Source organism: Onychomys torridus, chromosome 8, assembly GCF_903995425.1.
Source record: "Onychomys torridus chromosome 8, mOncTor1.1, whole genome shotgun sequence".
NCBI lineage: Eukaryota > Metazoa > Chordata > Mammalia > Rodentia > Cricetidae > Onychomys > Onychomys torridus.
In genome coordinates this window covers 107,360,676-107,380,857 of record NC_050450.1, presented here as the reverse complement: position 1 = coordinate 107,380,857, position 20,182 = coordinate 107,360,676, and the positions used below count along the sequence as shown (strand labels likewise).

Here is a 20,182-nt window from a genome sequence, read left to right as displayed (position 1 = left end):
GGACTCATGTGGGTCCTCTGTGGGTCCACTGCTGCCAAGTCATTCTAGGAGGTCACCAAAGAAACCACTCCAGGCTGACCATGGCTGGCCAAGGTAACAGACGGGTTGCCAAAGGCAGGACTCTTTTTTTGTTTTGGAGACAGGGTTTCTCTGTGTAGTTTTGGTGCCTGTCCTGGATCTCGCTCTGTAGACCAGGCTGGCCTCAAACTCACAGAGATCCGCCTGGCTCTGCCTCCTGAGTGCTGGGATTAAAGGTGTGCACCACCACTGTCTGTCTGGCAGGACTCCTAAGTGAGGCTATTTCTAGTGATCTCAGGGTAGAAAAAGAAAATAGCATTGAATTAGATTCCAGACAAACTCCTTGAGACACATGATCCCATCACTAAAGTCCAGAACTTGAAACTCAACTACAAGTAGCCCAGTTACACACACACACACACACACACACACACACACCCACACACCCACACACACACACACACCCCGATACAATGTAAACAGACATTTATCCTAAACTACAGAAGTGGCCAGAAAGTGGATAAAAGGTGCTAAAGTCATTCATCACTAAGAGAAGGCAGGTAAGCTCCCATCAGGTCCCTTCCAGTTCACTGGGTGGCCAGACTCTGAAGACACACGGTACCAAGGCTGAAAGTGGAGATGTGTCCTCGGGGTGGTGAAGGCTGTAGAAGGGGACTGCTCCTGTAGGAGACAGCTTGGGGGTGGGTTCTTAGTAAGTCAAGCATAGGGAGGGTCACCAGAGGACCCGTGCTGCCCTCCTAGGCATGTGCCCACAGGACTGAGAGCAGTTACCAAGGAGCTCAGCACACAGGATTCCTAGGACAGGCACAGGCAAGCATCTGGGGCTGGTGACTGGACAAGCCAAATGCACAACTGCATGCATAGGGTAGTGTTCAGTCACAAACAGGACTGCAGTGATGACAGACATACGGCACCCCACAAAGGAGCCTGGACAAAGGCAAACCCATACACACAAAGTGGGATGGCGATTCTTATGGGGAACTGGAGGCTAACCACAGTATAAGGCTCCATCTGAACAGTGAAGGCTTTGAGGCATACAAGGTACTGGCTGCACAAGATGATGCATCTTCCTTTTGTCTGTGACAATGCCTTTGGCCTGTGTTGTCAAGCTGGTGAGCTGCTGGTCTCAAGCTCCCCGTAGCTGGGCCCACACATACCACTGTGCAAAACTGGATTGTGAATATCCTAAAAGGCTGACAAGTTGTACTTTAATGACTGAAAGTATTTTTTTATTTATTTTTATTTATTTATTTTTTAGCTGAGGATTGAACCCAGGGCCTTGCGCTGGCTTGCTCTACCACTGAGCTAAATCCCCAACTGAAAGGATTTTCTCTCAGAAAAAAAATCACATAGAAGTTGTCTACAAGCCCCCCTTCAGGCTCTGGCCTGCACCTTACTGTGTGGGAAATGGGCGGATTCCTGGCAACTTCGGCTGTACTGGCATCCTGGAGAGCCACCTCCCTGGGGACACAGCTACCATGACCATGACTTGCTGAGAAGAGGGTCTGAGTGTTGGAAGGTAGCACGCTGAGTGGTGTCAGTGTGATGGGGTATGACTTGTGTGTGTCCTGGGGCAGGTCTCCTGTTGGAGTGCAACAGATGAAACAGAGATGGCCAGGCTGGGCCCCAGCCACTCTGGAGGCTCACAGGAGCGGGAGGAACTGCCCGTTCAAGTGAGATGTGGATGGGGACTGTAAGCTGTTTTCTCCTCATCTGTAAAGCTGACCTTAACGACTGATGGTCCTGGCCTCTAGAGCCCTACTCCAACTAACAGCTTTTAGCTGTTCTCTAAACTAACAGCTTTTCTTCACTCAAGGATGCTGTGTGCTGGGCCTCATGTGAAGTCCTCCCCCACCTCCTGTGGCACCTTCCAGCAGCATGGGTGGCTGGACAGGCCTTGTTCCCCACTTGAACATCTGAGCTCTGCATGAGGATTCTGGTCATTGCAGTTCAGCCTCAACCTTTTGCTTCTTCCCCCAACTCTTTCTTGACAGGGCTCGAAGAGGGGAATCTGGAAGAAGTTAAGAAGGCTCTCCAGCTCTTGGCTTCCACAGGAATGTCAGGGAATGTGTGCGTGTGCATGTGTATGTCTGTGTGTATATGTGCGGGTGTGTGTGTGCATGTGTGTATGTGTAGAATGTTTGTGAGTGAATGGAGGGGCAGTGGGGGCTGTACCTCTTGGAGACCTGCTAGTCTGGAGTACTCTGTTAAATCAAGGTACTAGCCTGGAACTCTGACTCAGCAAGTAGGTGGAGTGAGGCCAAAGCTGGGGTGGGGTTTCCTGGTCAAGCATACACTTCCCTTCCCACACCCCACCATGGGAGGTGAGAGATGTGGGCACCACAGGGATTCCCTTCCTGTCCTGATACCATGGGTGTCCCTGGAGCTCTTACATCAGGTGTGCGGTGGGGAGGTTGCCTCCCTCTGCCTCATACCTCATTTACTGGGAACTTACTGGGTGACAGGACCGCATGTATATTTTCCCTAATGCCCCAAACTGAAATCCCAGGGAGTGGGAACCAGCTGCCAGTTCCATCAAAGACTGCAGCAGCAGACCCACCCCCAGGGGTCTTGACAGTCACTACAGACTGGCTTAGGAGGGAGACTGGGCAGCCCCGCTGGATCTAAATGGGACTGGATATCATCACAGGAGAGCCGTCCCCGATGTCCCTCCCTTATCACTGACCCTCGGTCCATCCTGATCCCCCCACGGGTGTCCACAGGTTTGGCAGCTAGCTTCACCCACTATCTGTTGCCTCTCCTCCAGGGAGCTGGGGGATTAGGGTGCAGGCAGGGGACATGTTATAGATAGGCCACTCTGTGTCCCAGCTCAGCTGCCACTCTGGTGAATCTAGAGGATGTGTGTATGTACGGGAGGACAGGGTACTGGAACCATGCTGCTGGTGAGCCACCTCTGTGGCCCACCTCAGCAACCACTTTAAGCCCACCCAGAGGAGAAGCCACTGGCCTAGAGCAGACCTGCTTTCTTGGTGGGATGGAATTCTGACGCTCCCTCTGGTGAGAAGGCGGCAGGAAGAGAAGTGAGGAGCCAAGCCTGAGGCTTTCTCACCATGGGCCTCAACTGGCTTCCCATCTGGCACACGCTGTGGAGCTGACTCCCCAACGCCCACTCTGGAGCCTGCTCTAGGCTGAGGCTTTCCCACTGCGGGTCTCTCAAGCTCAGCAGTAGGTAGGCTTAAGCACAGGCACCTTGGGGACTGCAGCCTGGCTATGCTCACTGAAGGACAGTCTGTGGCCAGGATAGTGATGTGACAGTGACCCCTGAGAATAGAGGAGTGAAGCCAGAATCAGATCCGTGTTCCAAGAGCTGCAGGTGCTGGCGCAGGCTGCCAACCTCAGGGCCTCTGGGTACCTGAAGCCTGAAGCCCTTGTGTACTCTGGGTGCTTGTGTGAGTTTCCTGGTCTGAAATGTGGTCCTGCTGGGGCATGGTGACGACATTGACCAGCCAGTGATTGAGGAGGCTGAGTAGCCATCAGCGCAACCTAGACTATGCCTGTTGCTGGGGTTTTGGTCACTGTTGCCTGTGGGACCTGGTGCTCTACCTGTGGCTGTGGGTGAGGTTCCCATAGTTCCTAGAGATTATCTTCTCAGGGTGGTGACTGTACCCAGGTTGGAGGAGGAGGTCAGAGGTCTGAGTCTTCATGATGCTCAGTTCTCTCCAACTGCTGGTCCTTCTGCTGCTCCTGGAAGCCTGGCTGGGGGTCTTTCAGGTCTGTGCTGGAGTCTCTGCCATAGTCCTTGGGGAGCCTGCCTTGATCTGCAGGTGCTCCTGGGCCATCTTTGGGGTATACTTTTGGCCTCTGCTCCTTCTGGCTCCTGGTAATGACACCAGAAAGAGGTAACATAAAAATCCATGTGTGTTGGAGTTGTATCCATGCCAGTGGATGCCCACATGCTCCAGAAGAGAATTTGACATCACTGCTGCCGTTGTTGCTGTTATAACAGTGACGACCACCACTACTACTGTTTATGGGATTGTCATTTCATGATTGGTTACTACAGCTAGCACAGGAGAACCTGGCAGCAAAAGTAGCTACCATAGTTAACTAATCTTTCATTCTATTGGGCATGATAAATTTAATTCAATAGTTATATACATTTCGATTGGCTTTGAAAATTATAAATTTATAAACTCAAGTTCCATTTGCTTTTGGGATACCATCTTACAAGGACTCCAATTTGCAATAAAGCTCGTTAAGGAAGGGAATGGCTCAGCTGCCTCTAGCCTACTGGCTATGGGTGGGTTAGGACTTCTGTTGGTCTTTTCTGTGTCACACACACACAGATTGCAAGCCCAGTGCCACTTTGAGATCTTTGGTAGCAGTTAACTCTGCAGCTCACACACGGTTGAGCCTGTATGATCATGAGTATTCAGAGATGTGTAATGACTGGGGGGTGCTCACCAACCTAAGACAGAATGCCTGTGTGGCCTGGACAGGTGTCTCCATTATGGGTAAGGTGACCTGATGATGTCCCATGCAACCTAAGTCAGAAGCTCATTTTTTAGTAAAAGGGGGGTACCTGTAGGTTCCTGGCCCCCATTTTGGGTAACTGTTGCCTTGCTTGCTGACCTTGACCTTGATATCCTCTCTATGCTAATTCCCTGCCGGGTTCCGCCCTCCTGAATGCTTAAGGGAAGTTCCTTGTCTGTGTATCCTGCATACTGGGCATTAACAGCTTAGATGCAAGATTGTAAAACATCGGTAGCGAACTTCTGCCCTCTGGGGTTCTCCCATTGTGCTGTAAGCCTGTATTTAAGGCCTCCTCCCTCCTTCAATAAACAGCATTTGGCATTAAAAAAAAAATAATAAAAAAATCCAGGTGTGTCAGAAGTCCCCTTGCTTTCCAGGGGTCTCTGGAAGGCCTGATGAAGGGTCCAGTCTAGAGGGACAGGCAGACAGTCGTCAACTGAACAGGTCCACTCTGCCCTCAGGCTGACCAAGCACAACTTCGAAGCTGGGGGTAGGGCCCAGCTGCCCATTCCCTCAGTTCTCAAATAGCTTAATGAGCTTAGGAACAGCCACCAGCTACCAGGGGAATGAGCAAGTACCACTCAAGACAGGGCTGTTGTCATCACCTGGGTAGTGAGGAGCACCGGAGGCAGGGACCAAAATTGAAGCTGTCAGGTACACTATGTTCTATTGCTGATGCCTTGTGCCTCAGTTTTCCCACCCATGAAATGGGATCACAGTACCTGTTTCTTGACAAGGCTTCCCTGAGGCCTGTTCTAGTAATACCAGTTTGTGTAAAGATTCATGACAGCCCTGTTCCCAGAGGATACTGCCAGCTAACAACATTCTCACTGTATTTCAAAGCTTGAAGGACAAGAACTTCTGTGATGAGACAGCCATGTGAGGGGGATGTGGTAAAGAACAGAACCATCTCTGACTCTAACGACCATAACCTTTCTGGGGAGACCTGGCCTGGATCTGGATCCCTGAATGGGTGAAGTGGACCAGAAAAGGCTAGGCAGCTGTCCTGAATAGTTTCGGTTTTTTTGTGTGTGTATGTGGAGCTGAGGATCAAACCCAGGGCCTTGCACTTGCTAGGCATGCACTCTACCACTGAGCTAAATCCCCAACCCCTGTCCTGAATAATTTTACGTCAACTTGACACAGACTAGAGTTATCTGAAAGGTGGGACCCTCAACTGAGAAAACGCTCCCATGAAATCCGGCTGTAGGACATTTCCTTAATTAGTGATGGATGGCGGAGGGCCCAGCCCACTCTGGCTGGTGGTCCTGGGTTCTGTAAGAGAGCAGGCTGAGCAAGCCCTGAGCAAGTCAGTAAGCGGTACCCCATCAACTGGAGCAGGTTCCTGCCCTGTTTGAGTTCCTGCCCTGACTTCCTCCAATGATGAACAGTGATATAGAAGTGTGAGCCAAATAAACCCTTTCCTCTCCAACTTGCTTTTGGCATGGTGTTTCCTCACAGTAATAGAAACCCTAACTAAGACAGGAGCCATGTTTGGAGGTGGGCCTTGGGCCAGCTGAGCCACAGGAGTGGGGTTTCTTGAAGGTTCCCACTGGTTTTGAAGTCTATTCTCCTCCAAGGGACTTCTTCCCATGTCCCCTGCCAGGCCTGGTCTTACACTGTGACTACAATCCTGCATCACGGACAGGCTGGGCTCACACACAGCCACTGAGGACATCCTTCCCACACTCACCTCTCCTGCCTGTGTGCAGGAGACACAGGGTGTCCTAGAGTCCTTCGGATGTAGTCTCGGGAGCGGATGTCAGCCTAAAAGACACACACAGCTGTGGCCAGGCCCTAGGCATGTGTCCCTATCCCTAGCCATTGGGAAGCACTTCATTCCCTTCCGGAGACAGCCCACACATGCCCATCATCTTTGGGGACATCAGCCCCACCGGTGTGTAGCTGATAGAAACCAGTGAAAGCTCAGTCCAGAGCTCCTGGTTCTCTGACTCACAGCCCAGGTGTCTGTCCCTCTGTCTGTCCCTCTGATGAGTGTCAGCTGTGACACCTGCCTGTGGTGAGATATTGTGTACCCTAATAAATGTGCCTGAGGATCAGAGGACAGAGACAGCTACTAGATTAGACACAGAGGTCAGGTAGTGGTGGCACACACCCTCAATCCCAGCACTAGACATCTCATGCCTTTGCTCGGGAAGCACACACGCCTTTACTCTCAGGAAGTAAGATGGCAGGGCAGAGAAAGGCATATAAGGCGTGAGGAAACAGGAGCTCACTCTCTTTAGGCTGAGGATTTCATAGAGGTAAGAACTAGTGACTGGCTGTTCTACTTCTCTGATCTTTCAGCTTTCACCTTAATAACTGGCTCTGTATTTTTATTAAAAGACCATCTAAGAATCGAACAGCATTTGCCATCTCCAGAAAGTCTGACAAGTTACCATAATAAAAAAGGGCTTGTGAGCCACAGGTATGGACATAGAGTGGGACTCAGACCTGAATATACTTCCCATCACTTGTAAGGGTCTGGCCTCAGGAATCCCCTGATCCCAGCTCAGATGGGTTTAGCTTAGCTTTGGGACCACATGACCCACAGATAGCAACAGCTAATCCTGAAGACAAACACCTCTTCCACTAAGGAAAGTAGGCTGTGGGCAGTGGGGTGTCTTGATGGGCAGAGCCTGGACCCAGTATAGCAGAGTCTGGGTATGGACCAGAGAAGAGGGAAGGAAGACCCTAGAGACAGGCACTGACCGCTTCTTGGAGAACTTTGGGGAGGTAGAAATGCTGGGAAGGTGCTCTGCTGAGAGGCCAGTGGAAAGAAGAGAAGCCAAGAGCTCCAGCCAGTTCTTTTGGGCAGGGCCAAGCCTTATTCCCTTCCTCCCTGCCAGGCTGGACTCCCAGGGTAGGCATGTGCTTGCTCTGTGTGTGCCCAGGATTGGGCAGGCTCTCCTATGCTAGACATGCTCTGGCTTCCAGTATTCAAGGTGCTTTGCAGCTCCCCTCACCTGTTAGAACAGAAACTACTGTAACTCTGGGAAGAACCACGGCCCAAAGAGCTGAGGCCTACATAGCAGGTCTGGGACTGTGGAGCATAGGGCTGCATGTCTTAAGGGAGGGTGTCAGTGGCTTCTCTCATTTGACAAGATGGAAGGGGAAAGGCCTCCTGGGGCTAGGGACATGGCTCACAGGTCTGAGAGACCACTGCACCTGTAACCAAGGTAACACCCTAGATGAGGGAAGGCTGGGGTGAGCTAGGTTGAAGAGGGCTCTCCCAGGGGGATGCCAACAGCTCACTCCTTCTTAGAGGCCACCCGGGGCAGCCTTTCCAGGAGTAGGGCTGAGCACCACAGGAGGCACAGCCTGCTGCTGCCATCTGGAGGCTATCCTGTGCATCTGCAGCTCTGCTGCTCTCCCTTAGGGCAGAGCCAGAGTCCGGCCTGCAGCCACTCCAATGCATGGCCTCCTTCACACTTCCCAAAGACCTCACAGCCTCCTGAATGTGCAGAGTTGTGGCCCAAAAAACTGTCCCACAGGTGACACAGACTGCAGCCGCTCGAAGTCCCTTGCTGGTAAGGCCTAGAACCTGAGGCTTCCTGCCTCCCCACTCTGGCTGAGTTGCTTGAATATATCAAATCCCTCCCAACTTGGGGCTTTTGCTAGTGCCTTTCCTCCTAACCTCCTCTAAAAAGTGGCTTTTCTAGCCGGGCGGTGGTGGAGTACACCTTTAATCCCAGAAAATAGAAGGCAGAGGCGGGTAGATTTTCCAGGATAGCCAGGGCTACACAGAGATACCCTGTTTTGAAAAACAAACAAGCCGGGCAGTAGTGGCACATACTTGGGAGGCAGAGCCAGGCAGATCTCTGTGAATTCGAGGCCAGCCTGGTCTACAGAGCGAGGTCTAGGACAGGCACCAAAACTACACGGAGAAACCTTGTCTCGAAAAAACAACAACAACAACAACAAAACACAAAACAACAACAACAACAAAACCCAGAAAGAAAGGGAAGAAAAGAAAAGAAAAGAAAAGAAAAGAAAAGAAAAGAAAGAAAGAAGAGAAAACGGATTGAACTTTTGCTGGATCTTCAACCTAGGGGCCACTGCTGGACAGGCACCAGCATGTGACAGGTGATACAGAAAAGTGACCTGTTCGTGTTGGGATCTCAGCTGCATGCTGCTTTCCTACAGGTTAAGATGACTGGCTAATCAGTGTGCTGAGTCTCTGGGGCCCTGAAGAGCAGCATGGGTGACAGGTTCCTGGCAGAGCCATGCCCTGGGGTCCATCCTAACTGGCGTCCTTGGCACCAGCACAAGCCTCCTCGATGTAGCCGTAGAAGGATGCTGTGAGAGCCTCTGGCTAAGGGCTGCTTCCACTGGTCCTGCCCAAGATGTGATGGCTTTGGAAGACAAGGTGCTCTCTGCCTGCACTGCTGGTGTAGGGGCAGGAGGCTTAGCAAGGCAGAAGCAGGCACAGTGGTAAGACTTTCCCAGGGAATCAACCTCTGCTCTGCACTCCTGCCTTCAGTGCCCAGTGAGCTCCACCAGGCTCTCGAGGCAGGAGCCTGGGGACCTGTCCTCAGATCCCTGCAGACACCCACCCCCAGGTGACTGGGTAGCAGTGTCAAGCTCCCATTCCCAGGCCCCATACCTGGCGTATAGGCTCTGGGATCCGGAACCTACAGCAGTGGTGGGTCAGGCGCACAGCGACCTCCAGGCTTATTCTGTGGCCCACAGAGATATAGAGGGGGTTGGTGCTGTGGTCATGGCTCTTCAGGGCCTGTGGGTGAAGGGAGGTCAAGCATGGCTGGGGTATGTTCCTGTGAAGTAGGACCAGTCTCAGGGCTAAGGCTCTGAGGATGTCCTGGGTGGCAGGAAGGAGTTCACAGGGTACAGGCATCTCCAGGTGGCACATGGGAAGTGTGGCCAGAGGAGGACGTAACACAGCATAGGCTGGTTGGTGGCAGAGTATGAAGAGGACAGGGTCCGGTCTGCACAAGTGCATGTGTGCAGGAGCTGTCTTGTGGCATAGTCTAGAGGACCCCAAGTCTGGACAGGGCACAGCCTTTGGGCCACTCACCATTCCCAGGACCATCCCAGAGTTGCCCATCAGAGGAAACGTGTCTCCCCCAGCCTGAAGGAGCACAATCTGGAAAACAGAGAAAAAAAAAAACAACTATAAAAATCCCCTTTTAAAAATATGTAGAGCAAGCATGTTAGTGCACACCTTTAATTTCAGCACCAGAAAGGCAGAAGGGCAGATCTCTGTGAGTTTGAGGCCAGACTCAGCTACCTAGTGAGACCTTTTCTCAAAAACAAATGAACAGGGCAGGGCGGTGGTGGTACACGCCTTTAAGATCCAGGAAAGGTGCAAAGCTACACAAAGAAACCCTGTCTCAAAAAAAAAAAAAAAACAACAACAACAAAAAAAAAAACCAAAAAACAAAAACCAGCCAGGTAGTGGTGGCACAAGCTTCTCTTTCTTTTCTTTTCTTTTCTTTTCTTTTCTTTTCTTTTCTTTTCTTTCTCTCTCTCTCTCTCTCTCTCTCTCTCTCTCTCTCTCTCTCTCTTTCTTTCTTTCTTTCTTTTTGGTTTTTCGAGACAGGGTTTCTCTGTAGCTTTGGAGCCTGTCCTGGACTAGCTCTGTAGTCCAGGCTGGCCTCGAACTCACAGAGATCCACCTGCCTCTGCCTCCCGAGTGCTGGGATTACAGGTGTGCCACGACTGCCCGGCGGCACAAGTTTTTAATCCCAGCACTGGGCGGGGGGAGTGTCACAGGGAGGCAGAGTCGGGCAGATCTCTGTGAGTTCAAGACCACCCTAGTCACAAAGCAAGTTTAAGTACAGTCAGGGACACACAGAGAAAGCTTGTCTTGAAAAACCAAAACCAACCAACCAACCAACCAAATACCAAATAAAAGTGCAGGTAGGCTCTAGTATGTCATCCTCAGAACATCATTCACCTTCTTTGAAAAGGAGTCTCACCAAGGAGCCCCCAATCTCTGCCTTTCTGGTGCTGGGATAACAAGCAGGGGCCACCAGGCCCAGCACTTTTCACACAGGTAACGGGAACCACACTCAAGTCTGTGTTCAAGCACTTTACTACCTGAGCCACCCCCCAACCACTGTCCCTTCTGAAATGGCTGAAGGCAAGCATCATTCTTTAAAAGATTATTTTTTAGACTTATGCATATATGTGTATGTCTGGGTGGGGTGTGTGCATGTGAGTGCACATTCCCACAGAGGCCAGAGGCATTAGACTGCCTGGAGCTGGAGTTACATGAGCTTGTCAGCTAACACAGGTGCTGGGAACCCAACCTGGATCCTCTGCAAGAGCAGTACATTTTGTTTTGTTTTGTTTTATCGAGACAAGGTTTCTCTGTGTAACAGCTCTGGCTGTCCTGGAACTCACTCTGTAGACCAGGCTGGCCTTGAACTCACAGAGATCCACCTGCTTCTGCCTCCTGGGTACTGAGATTAAAGGCGTGTGCCACCACTGCCTGGCCTGAGCTGTACATATTTTTAACTGTTGAGCCATCTCTCCAGCCCAGCAAACTTCAGTGAGAAGAGGGCCTCCTTCTGTCTAGGAGCAGCAAGGCTACACCTCAGAGGTGGCACTGAGTATGTTGTCAATTGTGCTGAGGTCATGACATGAGGCTCCATCTACCCTGGTAACTGGGGCTTAGAGAAGGGGTTGTGGTTTGCCAAGGCCCCCAAAGGCAGATGGAAGGCACAGCAGTGCATGTTCAGGCCAAAGCTACCACCTCTTGAATGCTTTCGTTCAGCTGGGGAAGGATCAGCACATCCAGTGATCAGGTTGCCATGAGTAAGACCTGGGCTTTCCCCACTCCACCAGCTCAACAGCTGTTAATAAGTCACTCTCTGCACAGGCTCCTGAGAGCTAGGAAAGAGATGGCCAGGTCTCTGCTCTTGGAACCTGCCCAGTGGGATAAACATGATGTCACATGGCTTCCTCTGGATGAGGAGGGCACATCTACATTGCCAGTTCTGGGAAGGAAAATGGGCCAGAGTCAGGCACTACTGTAAGCTGAGACTGCAGGGTAGTGTGAACACCTGGGAGGGGAGAAGGTGGCCAGGGTGAGGTAGGAAACCTGGAAAGCCTGTCCCCAGGAACTGGAGGGCACAGCCCTACATGAGGGCTGCAATGGCAGAGGCAGGGAAGGGGTTGGCAAACACGGTGGGAGGTGCCCAGCGAGCTTCCGAGGGCGGTGAGCTGCCCAGAGGCACACAGAAGGAGGCACCCAGGGAAAAGCGGATCTTCTCCTGGATGAGAAACCGGGATGTAAGGACTGTGCTAGCGGGCCAGGCTAGATCTGAGGTGCCCCCAAGAGGTGGCCAAGCCATTGGCCCCACCCCCAGGGATAACAAGTACACACTGCTTGAGTAACAGGGAGCCCAAGGCCCTCCTCACCTTCTGCTTGTGCAGGGGATTGTTCTCCAGCCCATCCACCTGCAGGAGCTTCTTGGCTACCCCAATGCAGGGCACATCTGTAAGGACACCAAGGTGGCAGGCCACCCCAAAGCCTGCAAGGGAGCAAGGGGAGTAAGATGGGTGGTAGGGATGGGATAGGGAGCCACCCAGAATCTCTTATCCATAGATACACAGCCTCTCGAGTGGGAGCGAAGCTGACTGGACTATGAACAAGGCCCTCTGTCCTGAGCTCACAGGTGTTAAGGATGGGGTGTAGGAAGCCTCCTTCCTCTGACAGGATGGGTAGACTATGGCACATCCTCAGAACCCTTCACCCTCTTCCATCTGTTGCTGTCCTCAGGGCTCTGCACCTGTCTCCCGTGGTCTGGGCCTTGTCTGGTGGCCTGAACTGCAATGCTGGGGATATACACTCAAGGAGTGGTCGGCTGGCCCAGAACTGCTGTCCAGATTACCCTTTGGCTCTGGGCCCATGGTTTCTAGCCAGACCCCTATCACTCCCGCCCCACTTGGGAGTGCCATTGTACCCTTCTTCTGGCCACAGTGCCCTGGCAAGGGCAGACACAAAGGCTGACTGGTAGCTCAGGGCTGGTGTGGGCACTGGGGAAGACAAGTGGGTGGGCAGAAAGAGGGGTGACAGTAGGGGCTCTTCTGGGTGCAAAGCAGTTACTCTCCCGCAGCACCCGCTCTGACCCTCTGTTAGGAGGATTACCTCGTTGGTGAAGCACCCCGTTTCCATCCACAAGAAGGACCTACAGAGCCACAGGGAAGTCAGTCAGCTGGGATGTTCCTGGGACAGCAAGAAGGGGAGATGGTTCCAGATGGCTCTCATTCCCTCCTTCTACAGGTGGCAGTGGCCTAGGGGACCCCTCCACCCAAGTACAAGCAGGGGAGTTCTGATCTTAGGAGGCACCTACCTGGGGCATGAAGCCTGGTTCCTTCTCCTGCAGCCGCTGTACCAACTCCACCAGGAAGGGTACCTCTCGGAAGGCCAGGAAGCCTGACACATAGGGGGCCTTCAGGCGAACCATGTGGCTGTCCTCATACACCACCTGACAGCAAGGCCCACAGGTACAGGTTAGCCACTGGCTGCAACCACCTGTTCCACTTCCTTCCTCTGCCTCCCACCCATGGCTCTTATGTCAGTGAGCCTCACCTGTGGCCAGGATGAGACCAGAACAAAATGATTCGCCTGCAACTGAGCCAACTGAAATTTCATTTTACAGGTACTTGTTTGAGACCAGGTATGGATGAGGAGCCCCCAAGACCTGGTATACACAGGAGTACCCTTAGGGTCTAGTGTGTAAGGAACAACATCACCCCTGAATCTCATCTCTTTCAGGAGCTTGGCTGAGGTGATGGCTAGCCTCAGGCCTATCTGCCCCTCATACTCCTGGCTCATTCCTTGTCAATGTGAGCTGACCACCTGCACGGATGCTGGCGGCTCAGAGTAGAAGCCCCTGGGAGAGCATGCTGTGAACCTGGGCCGTACTATGTGCACCTCAGAAGGGCCATGGGGGTAAGGCCAGGCAGTTAGGACAGGAATGCCTAGTAAGCTGCAAAAACAGAGCCCCAGAGAATGGGGGAACTCAGGAAGACAAACTCCGAGGCTGAACCTAATATGTCACGGTATGACACTCAGGACAGTAGGCCTTGTGCATTCTGTGAGGAAGCAGGGGACCAGATGGCTTTCAAGAGGAACTGGGGACACCCCAGAGAGCTCTGTAAAGGGCAGCTGTTCTGGCTATGACCTTGAAGCACCACCCCTAGAGATAGGCAGGTAACTGCTCCACCTGCCTATGACCCTGAAGAGGTGTGGCCTCTTGTGACCTTTAAGAACTAAGATGCACATATGTGGTACTCTCTCTCGCTGCCTTGTGGTTTGGGATGCTGAGATGGACCAGGCAGAAAAACTGTGGACCACAGCTCAGCTTTCCAGGACCCTATGTTAAATCTCCTGTGTTGCAGTGAGCCAGGGTTTCTCTGTGTAGTTTTGGTTTCTGCCCTAGATCTTACTCTGTGGACTAGGCTGGCCTCAAACCCAGAGATCCACCTGGCTCTGCCTCCCGAGTGCTGGGATTAAAGGTGTGCACCACTGCCTGGCTGTAGTGAGTTTTTGGGGTTTTTTTGTTTGTTTGTTTGTTTGTTTGTTTTTGAGCTGAGGATCGAACCCAGGGCCTTGTGCTTGCTAGGCAAGCACTCTACCACTAAGCTAAATCCCCAACCCTGTAGTGAGTTTTTAATCCCCTAATACATTCCTTATTCTTTAAGCAGACTCCACATATTTCTTGTCATAAGCTACCTCTCTTAGGTCTTCTGTAGCAAAAAGACTACAGACTTCCAGATCACAATACGCATGGACTCCTGAGACTGGATCTGTACCTAAGTGCACCCTAAAGAACAGGCCGCTGGGTGCTGGGGCTTGGACTCCTAATCTTTTCACCAATGACTCAGGAAGAAACTTCTCAAGGCTGTCATGACTCCAAATGGGGTGTTCACTCAGAATCTGACTTGACAGCAACAGATTCCACTACAGAAAAGCGCATCTGGTCCAAATGCAGCAATGCTGCAGATCCCAGTCCCGAGTGACAGACACATCTGCAACACACTCCTGCACCTAAGGCTCTGGGACCACTGTGGAAGAGGGGCTGGAAAGACTGCAGGAGCAGAGGAATAAGGAGTCTGCTGTGAGACTGTGTCTCCTAGAAACACCAAAAGCTGCAGTCATGAATTCTCACCATCATGGCTGCCTAAGTGACCCGCACATGGACAGGGGAAAGCTCAGGAGGCCTCAACCCTGCACAAGGAACTACAGGCAGCTGAGGAGTGCTGAGGGCAGGAGCAGCAATCCCTCCCAGGGAAAGGCACAGCAGTTAGGTTAAACAAATGGTCAACCCTGAAATTATATACACACAAGTAACATTATACCAACATAATATCAAAAATAATTAAGAAAAATGCCAATGGTGTCTTAAGTGCAGCCTCATGTGCCTGCCACCATGCCTTCCCTGCCACAGTGGACTGAATCCTGGAACCATGAGCAAAATAAATCCTTAAGTGGCTTTTGTCATGGGTAAGTAACTAATATGCCTATGTAACCACGGATCTCCATCCTTTAGGAGCCTGCCTATGCAATCTCCATCTCTAAACACTCCCAGGTGAGCCAGTCAAGCACCTTTCTTCCAAAGCTCTTTCCTGACTTCAGACTACAAGAAACAAATGCTAACTGAATGTTGACACAAGTGCTCTGCTCAGGGCTAGGGTTACAACACAACTCTGGCGTACCACGTACAGCCCTTGATGACCCTCAGGGAGGGGAAAAAGATGGAACCCTGCCTGGTGAGGTCCACATGGCTGAGACATGTTGTGACAGCATGTACACTAAACAGGGCGGAATGCCACAAGTCAGAGTGTTTAAGTCTGCAGAGGGAGAGTGTTGTAGAATATTAGTTTAAGATGTATTACATTTGTTTGTGCGGTGGGACATTTGTTTTAATGTGAAGATGTGTTAGATTATTTTATGTTGCATTTGTTTAATGCTGTGAAGCTGCTACTTTGCCTGCCTAAACAGCTGATGGTCTAATAAAGAGCTGAATGGTCAAAAGCTAGGCAGGAGGAAGGACAGGCAGGGACGGCAGGCAGAGAGGATAAATAGGAGAAATCTGGGAGGAAAGAAGGGAGAGGAGGTGACACAAGGGGCCAGCCACCCATCTACACAACCAGCAACAGAACAAGAAAGAAAGATACACAGAAGCGAGAAAAGGAAAAAGCCCAGAGGCAAAAGGTAGACAGGATAATTTTTAAATGTATTTATTTAGCCAGGCAGTAGTGGCACATGCCTTTAATCCCAGCACTTGGGAGGCAGAGACAGGAGGATCTTTGTGAGTTCGAGGTCAGCCTGATCTACAGAGTGAGATCCAGGACAGACACCAAAACTACACAGAGAAACCCTGTCACGAAAAACCAAAAAAGAAAAAATTTATTTATTATGTAGAGTTCTGCCTGCATGTATGCCTGTAGGCCAAAAGAGGGCACCAGATCTCATTACAGATGCTTGTGAGCAGCCAGTGCCTTTAACCGCTGAGCCATCTCTCTAGCTCTTAGATGGGATAATTTAAAGTTAAGAAAAGCTGGCAACAAACAAGCCAAGCTAAGGTCAGGCATTTATAATTAATAATAAGCCTTTGTGTGTGATTTATATGGGAGCAGAGTGCTGGGCCTCCCAAGAGCCAAAGAGCAAAAACAACCAACTACTGAGGAGAGCTAGAAGATGGCACTCTGTGCCAGCTGCTTCCCATGCAACTTTAAGAGTTGGCATTAATACCATCACCTTTCTGTTGCTGTAATAAAAAACTCAGCCCACGGGGCTGGGGATTAGCTCAGTGGTAGAGCACTTGCCTAGCAAGCACAAGGCCCTGGGTTCGGTCCTCAGCTCTGAAAAAAACAAAACAAAACAAAACAAAACAAAACTCAGCCTGAAGCAACTTGGGGAGAAATTATTTCAGCTCACACAGTCCATCACTGAGGGAAGTCAGAGTGAGAACCCCAGCATGGACTGAAGCAAATCGTGGAGAAATGCTGCTTACTCGCTCACTCAGCTAGCTCTTATACAGTCCAGGCCCATCTGCCCAGGGGCAGACAGTGCTGCCCACAGTGGGCTGGGCCCTGCCACCTCAATAATCAATCAAGACAGTCTCTCACAGGCATGGCCACAGGTCAATCTGATTGGAGCAATTCTTCTATTGAAGCTCCCTCTTTCCAGGCGACACTACATTGTGTCAGGCTGACAATAAAAACTAACCAGGACAATCTTTCTCACCAGTCAGAGAGAAAAAGAGGCCCAAGGGGTAGGGTGGGGAGCGGTAGACCCAGGGTATCCACAGGAACTACCTGTGCTGCTGTCTCTGCTGTTACCCCCTACACTATCTTAGCAAATAACCAGGAACCCACAGAGACATGAGCCCCAGTCCTTCCCACCACACACCTAGCTCTAAGTACAGTAGGCACTCTGCATTGGGGTTGAGCTGGAGCTTAAAGGGGCCACCTGAGCAGACACAAAGCTAGAGTCAGGAAGAATCTGCTGCTTTTGGAGGAGTCGTGACGGGAAATGCTGAGTCTGGGGTACAGCCAAGGCTTCCCGAGACGCTGACTGTAGATGAGCCACAGGCTGACTGCTCAACTCGAGTACATTATCTACGTAGAGAGGATCTGAGTGTCTTATACATACCAGGGCAAGTCATGGCGCCTGGTATCAGAATTTACACTCTGAGAGGGAGACAGGCTAAGCTCATTTCAGTATGACAGAGGAGAGGTTCAGGGTTGCTATGGTCTTTAAATTTTAACCTACAAGGTGACTGGATTAAGTGGGGAGCATTGGGAGGACACATGGAGAAGGGCCTATCTGAATCTGGAAGTCTTACCATAACCTCAGTCTTGCTCTACTCCCTGATCTTGAACTTCCGGCTTTCACAACTATGAGAAATCTCGTTTGCATGCTGCCTAGCCTGACACATCTTGTCTATCAGACACAGACTGAAAAAGGACACTGAAAAGCAACTTTGGTCTTGTGGGATGAAGGCTAATAGAGTTCATATTTGCTAGTGGGACTTCGAGGCCCTGTTCCCTGCTTGGTGTGACCCTATTGGTTCACCTTAGCCCATTGTTCTCAGTCTTTCCTGAACACTATTCTTCAGCATTTTACATCCCTCCAATAGGGGTCTGATGGCCTTTCTTTGTAGGCATGCCTTCTCTCCTAGAGTGGTCCTCACCTAGCTGGATGCAACTTCCTCAAGAGCCCAGTTCACTCAGTACTTACTCTAGAAGAACCTTCTTCATCCTAGGAAGGCTGAGACTTCCTGTTTGGGCAACCTGTGGTATGTGCTGTGGGCCACTGAGGTGAGTAACCCAAGACAACTAGACTTATAACTGTCTGTTGATCCCTCAAGAAATACTTTTAATTTAGTATTTGTGTAGATATGTGTGGGCTTGTAGGAGTTTATATACACCAGATGCATGCTGGCGCCCACAGGAACCAGAAGTCAGTTCAGATCTTCTGGAGCTGGAGTTAAATACAGTTGGGGACAGCCTGATGATGTGGGACCTGGAACTGAACCTGGATCCTCTGCAAGAACAGTATTCCCAACCAACCCTCTGTCCATTGATTCTTCAGTTACAGTATTTCCTTAGCCTTTTGCCTTTTAAAAACACACTCAAATCTATACATTAAATTCTACAAATGAAGTGGAAGTGTATCAATCCCTTAGCATGTTAGAGATCCTGGGTCAGCTTTAGCATCAAAAATGAAAAAAAAAAAAAATCTAAAACATAGGGCGCGGTGGTGAAGAGAAGAAAAATTTTACGAAATTGTACCCAGGCCCTGATCCCTGTCTAGCCCGGGTGCCTAGCCTATGAGTGAACAGCATCGGGCTCAGGGTCTCACCCAGGTTACCTCGAGCTCTGGGTAGCTCAGCACTACCAGGGAAGCGCAGGCCCGATCACTATCTCCATTTATGAAGGACACGTCCACGCCCCCGACCCTCTGCAGGCCCGAGAAGGTGGGGTCCCGCTGCCAGGCCTCCGTGTCCCGGTCCACCATGCGCGCCTTCAGCCGGGCTTGTTCCCTAACAGGACACAAACATCAAAACGGGCTCAGGGCCCTCGGCTCGGGATAGCCCGACCCTCGGGGCGCCCTCCCTCCCATCCAACCCTCTCTCCTTTTTGCCCATCAAGGGAGAATGAAGAAGGAAAGCGCTCGGTGATCTGATGTGACAGGGAACTAGGGCCGCGCCCACAAAGGCAGGCTGCAACTTCCGGCGACCCGGGCCAGGCCTGCGGTGCAGCGCCGGTGTTCCGTTTCACAGCTGCCGTGGAGGCTGTGAGGTCGGAAGGCCATTGGAGAAGGCCAGCCCCCTTGACTACTGCAGGGCCCCGACCCCATTACCGTTTCCAGAGCAACAGAGTTTCCTCGGACGGCCATTGCGCGGCCTTGTGGGCCATGGTGAGGGCCCGACGCCTCTAGGAACGTCACTTCCGGTGCGCCCCGTGCCGCGCTGTTAGCCTTCGTTGAACGGTTCCTCGCGTCAGCTGTTGCTTGTCGACGCCACCAGGGGCCGCTATCACAGCAGTGCTGGACGTCGGTCCGCTGCCCTGCTGCTGGGGTGCAGCTCGCTCCGGCTCTGAGCTTTCCGCGCACACCCTAAGGTCCTGGCGCCGCGGTTCCTCCTCAGCAGGTTCGGGGGCTCTGGGGCCAGGTTCAGGTCTGTGCATCCCCACATTGCGTCTGGACAGGAGCTTGCTGAGCAGAAAGCCTCTCTCTGAACTTTAGTCTAAAGGAAAAGGGGACACCTTTGCTGCATACGGTCTTCCTCAGTTGTATGGAAGTGAGGAAACCTCAGTCTGAAAGAACGAAAGACCAGTGACTGTGGGGCTGGCGGGCAGCGGTGGCGCACACCTTTCATGCCAGCGCTAGGGAGGCAGAGGCAGGCGCATCCCTTGAGTTCGAGGCCAGCCTGGTGTAATAGTGAGTTCAAAGACCTCCAGGACTACACAGGGAACTCTGTCTTGAAAACACAGATAAAACACTTGCAGATAAGTGTTACAGCTCAGAGAGGAACGACTGCTCCTGCGGGGTGGGGGTGGGGGGGGGGGGGGGGGTGGGTCCCAGTGCAAGTGTCACACCTCTGCTCAGGCCTCCCCCCCCCCCCTCTCCCCTCCCCCTCTCCCCTCCCCCCCTCCCCTCTCCTCTCCCCCTCTCCCCTCTCCTCCCCTCCCCTCCCCTCCCCCCTCTCCTCTCCCCCTCCCCCCTCCCCCCTCTCCTCTCCTCCTCCCCCCTCCCCCCTCCCCCCTCTCCCCTTCTTCTGTGTTACAGCTCAGAAGGGAAAGTTATCCTAGCCTTTCAGGAGCCAAGGAGTACCACAAAGTCACACCACACAACAAACCTCATACAAGAGATTTACTGGGAGTGGACAACCAGGAGGGCAGCTGCCTCTGCTCCACGGGTTTATACGGGATTTCTAGGGGTGGAGGTGGGGCTTTCCAGGGTGACCTGATCTTGGGACAAGGTCAGGGATTGGTGGGATTTTGTGGCCCAATCTTGGCCTTTTTGCTTTTCTGTAGGGAAGGGCCTGGCCACTCTCCCCTAGAGGAGCTGGGAATGGCTCAGTTAGAGAACTCTGGGGAGCAGGGCTTGGCCTTTGGAGCTCCTCAAGCACCTCCTCTCTATGGGTCAGGCCAGAATAGTCTAGGG

General features: G+C 51.8%; 1 protein-coding gene across 4 annotated transcripts; it reads right to left on the bottom strand.

Moving 5' to 3' along the window:
- Positions 1-1,343: 1,343 nt before the first annotated feature.
- Endov (endonuclease V) lies at positions 1,344-18,970 on the bottom strand. Of its 4 annotated transcripts, none has more exons than XM_036197601.1 (9): positions 18,878-18,970; positions 18,377-18,557; positions 12,855-12,989; positions 12,650-12,689; positions 11,920-12,032; positions 9,569-9,637; positions 9,140-9,268; positions 6,227-6,300; positions 1,344-3,877 (listed from the first exon to the last, which is right to left on the bottom strand). In XM_036197601.1, exons 1-9 carry the CDS (start codon positions 18,931-18,933, stop codon positions 3,685-3,687), a joined length of 990 nt encoding a protein of 329 aa, XP_036053494.1. In that variant the 5' UTR covers positions 18,934-18,970; the 3' UTR covers positions 1,344-3,684. The 4 variants fall into 4 exon arrangements, with proteins under 4 accessions (XP_036053494.1, XP_036053495.1, XP_036053496.1 ...); XM_036197602.1 differs by having other exon boundaries at positions 18,386-18,557; XM_036197603.1 differs by lacking the exon at positions 6,227-6,300.
- Between the last annotated feature and the right edge of the window lie 1,212 nt (positions 18,971-20,182).

Excerpts from the sequence above, each read along its gene's own strand:
- Endov (XM_036197601.1), bottom strand. The coding sequence starts at position 18,933 with ATGGCCCACAAGGCCGCGCAATGGCCGTCCGAGGAAACTCTGTTGCTC. Across the intron at positions 18,558-18,877 it reads ACTCTGTTGCTCTGGAAACG|GGAACAAGCCCGGCTGAAGG; the intron begins GTAATGGGGTCG and ends GTGTCCTGTTAG. Across the intron at positions 9,638-11,919 it reads ATCCCCTGCACAAGCAGAAG|ATTGTGCTCCTTCAGGCTGG; the intron begins GTGAGGAGGGCC and ends TCTGTTTTCCAG.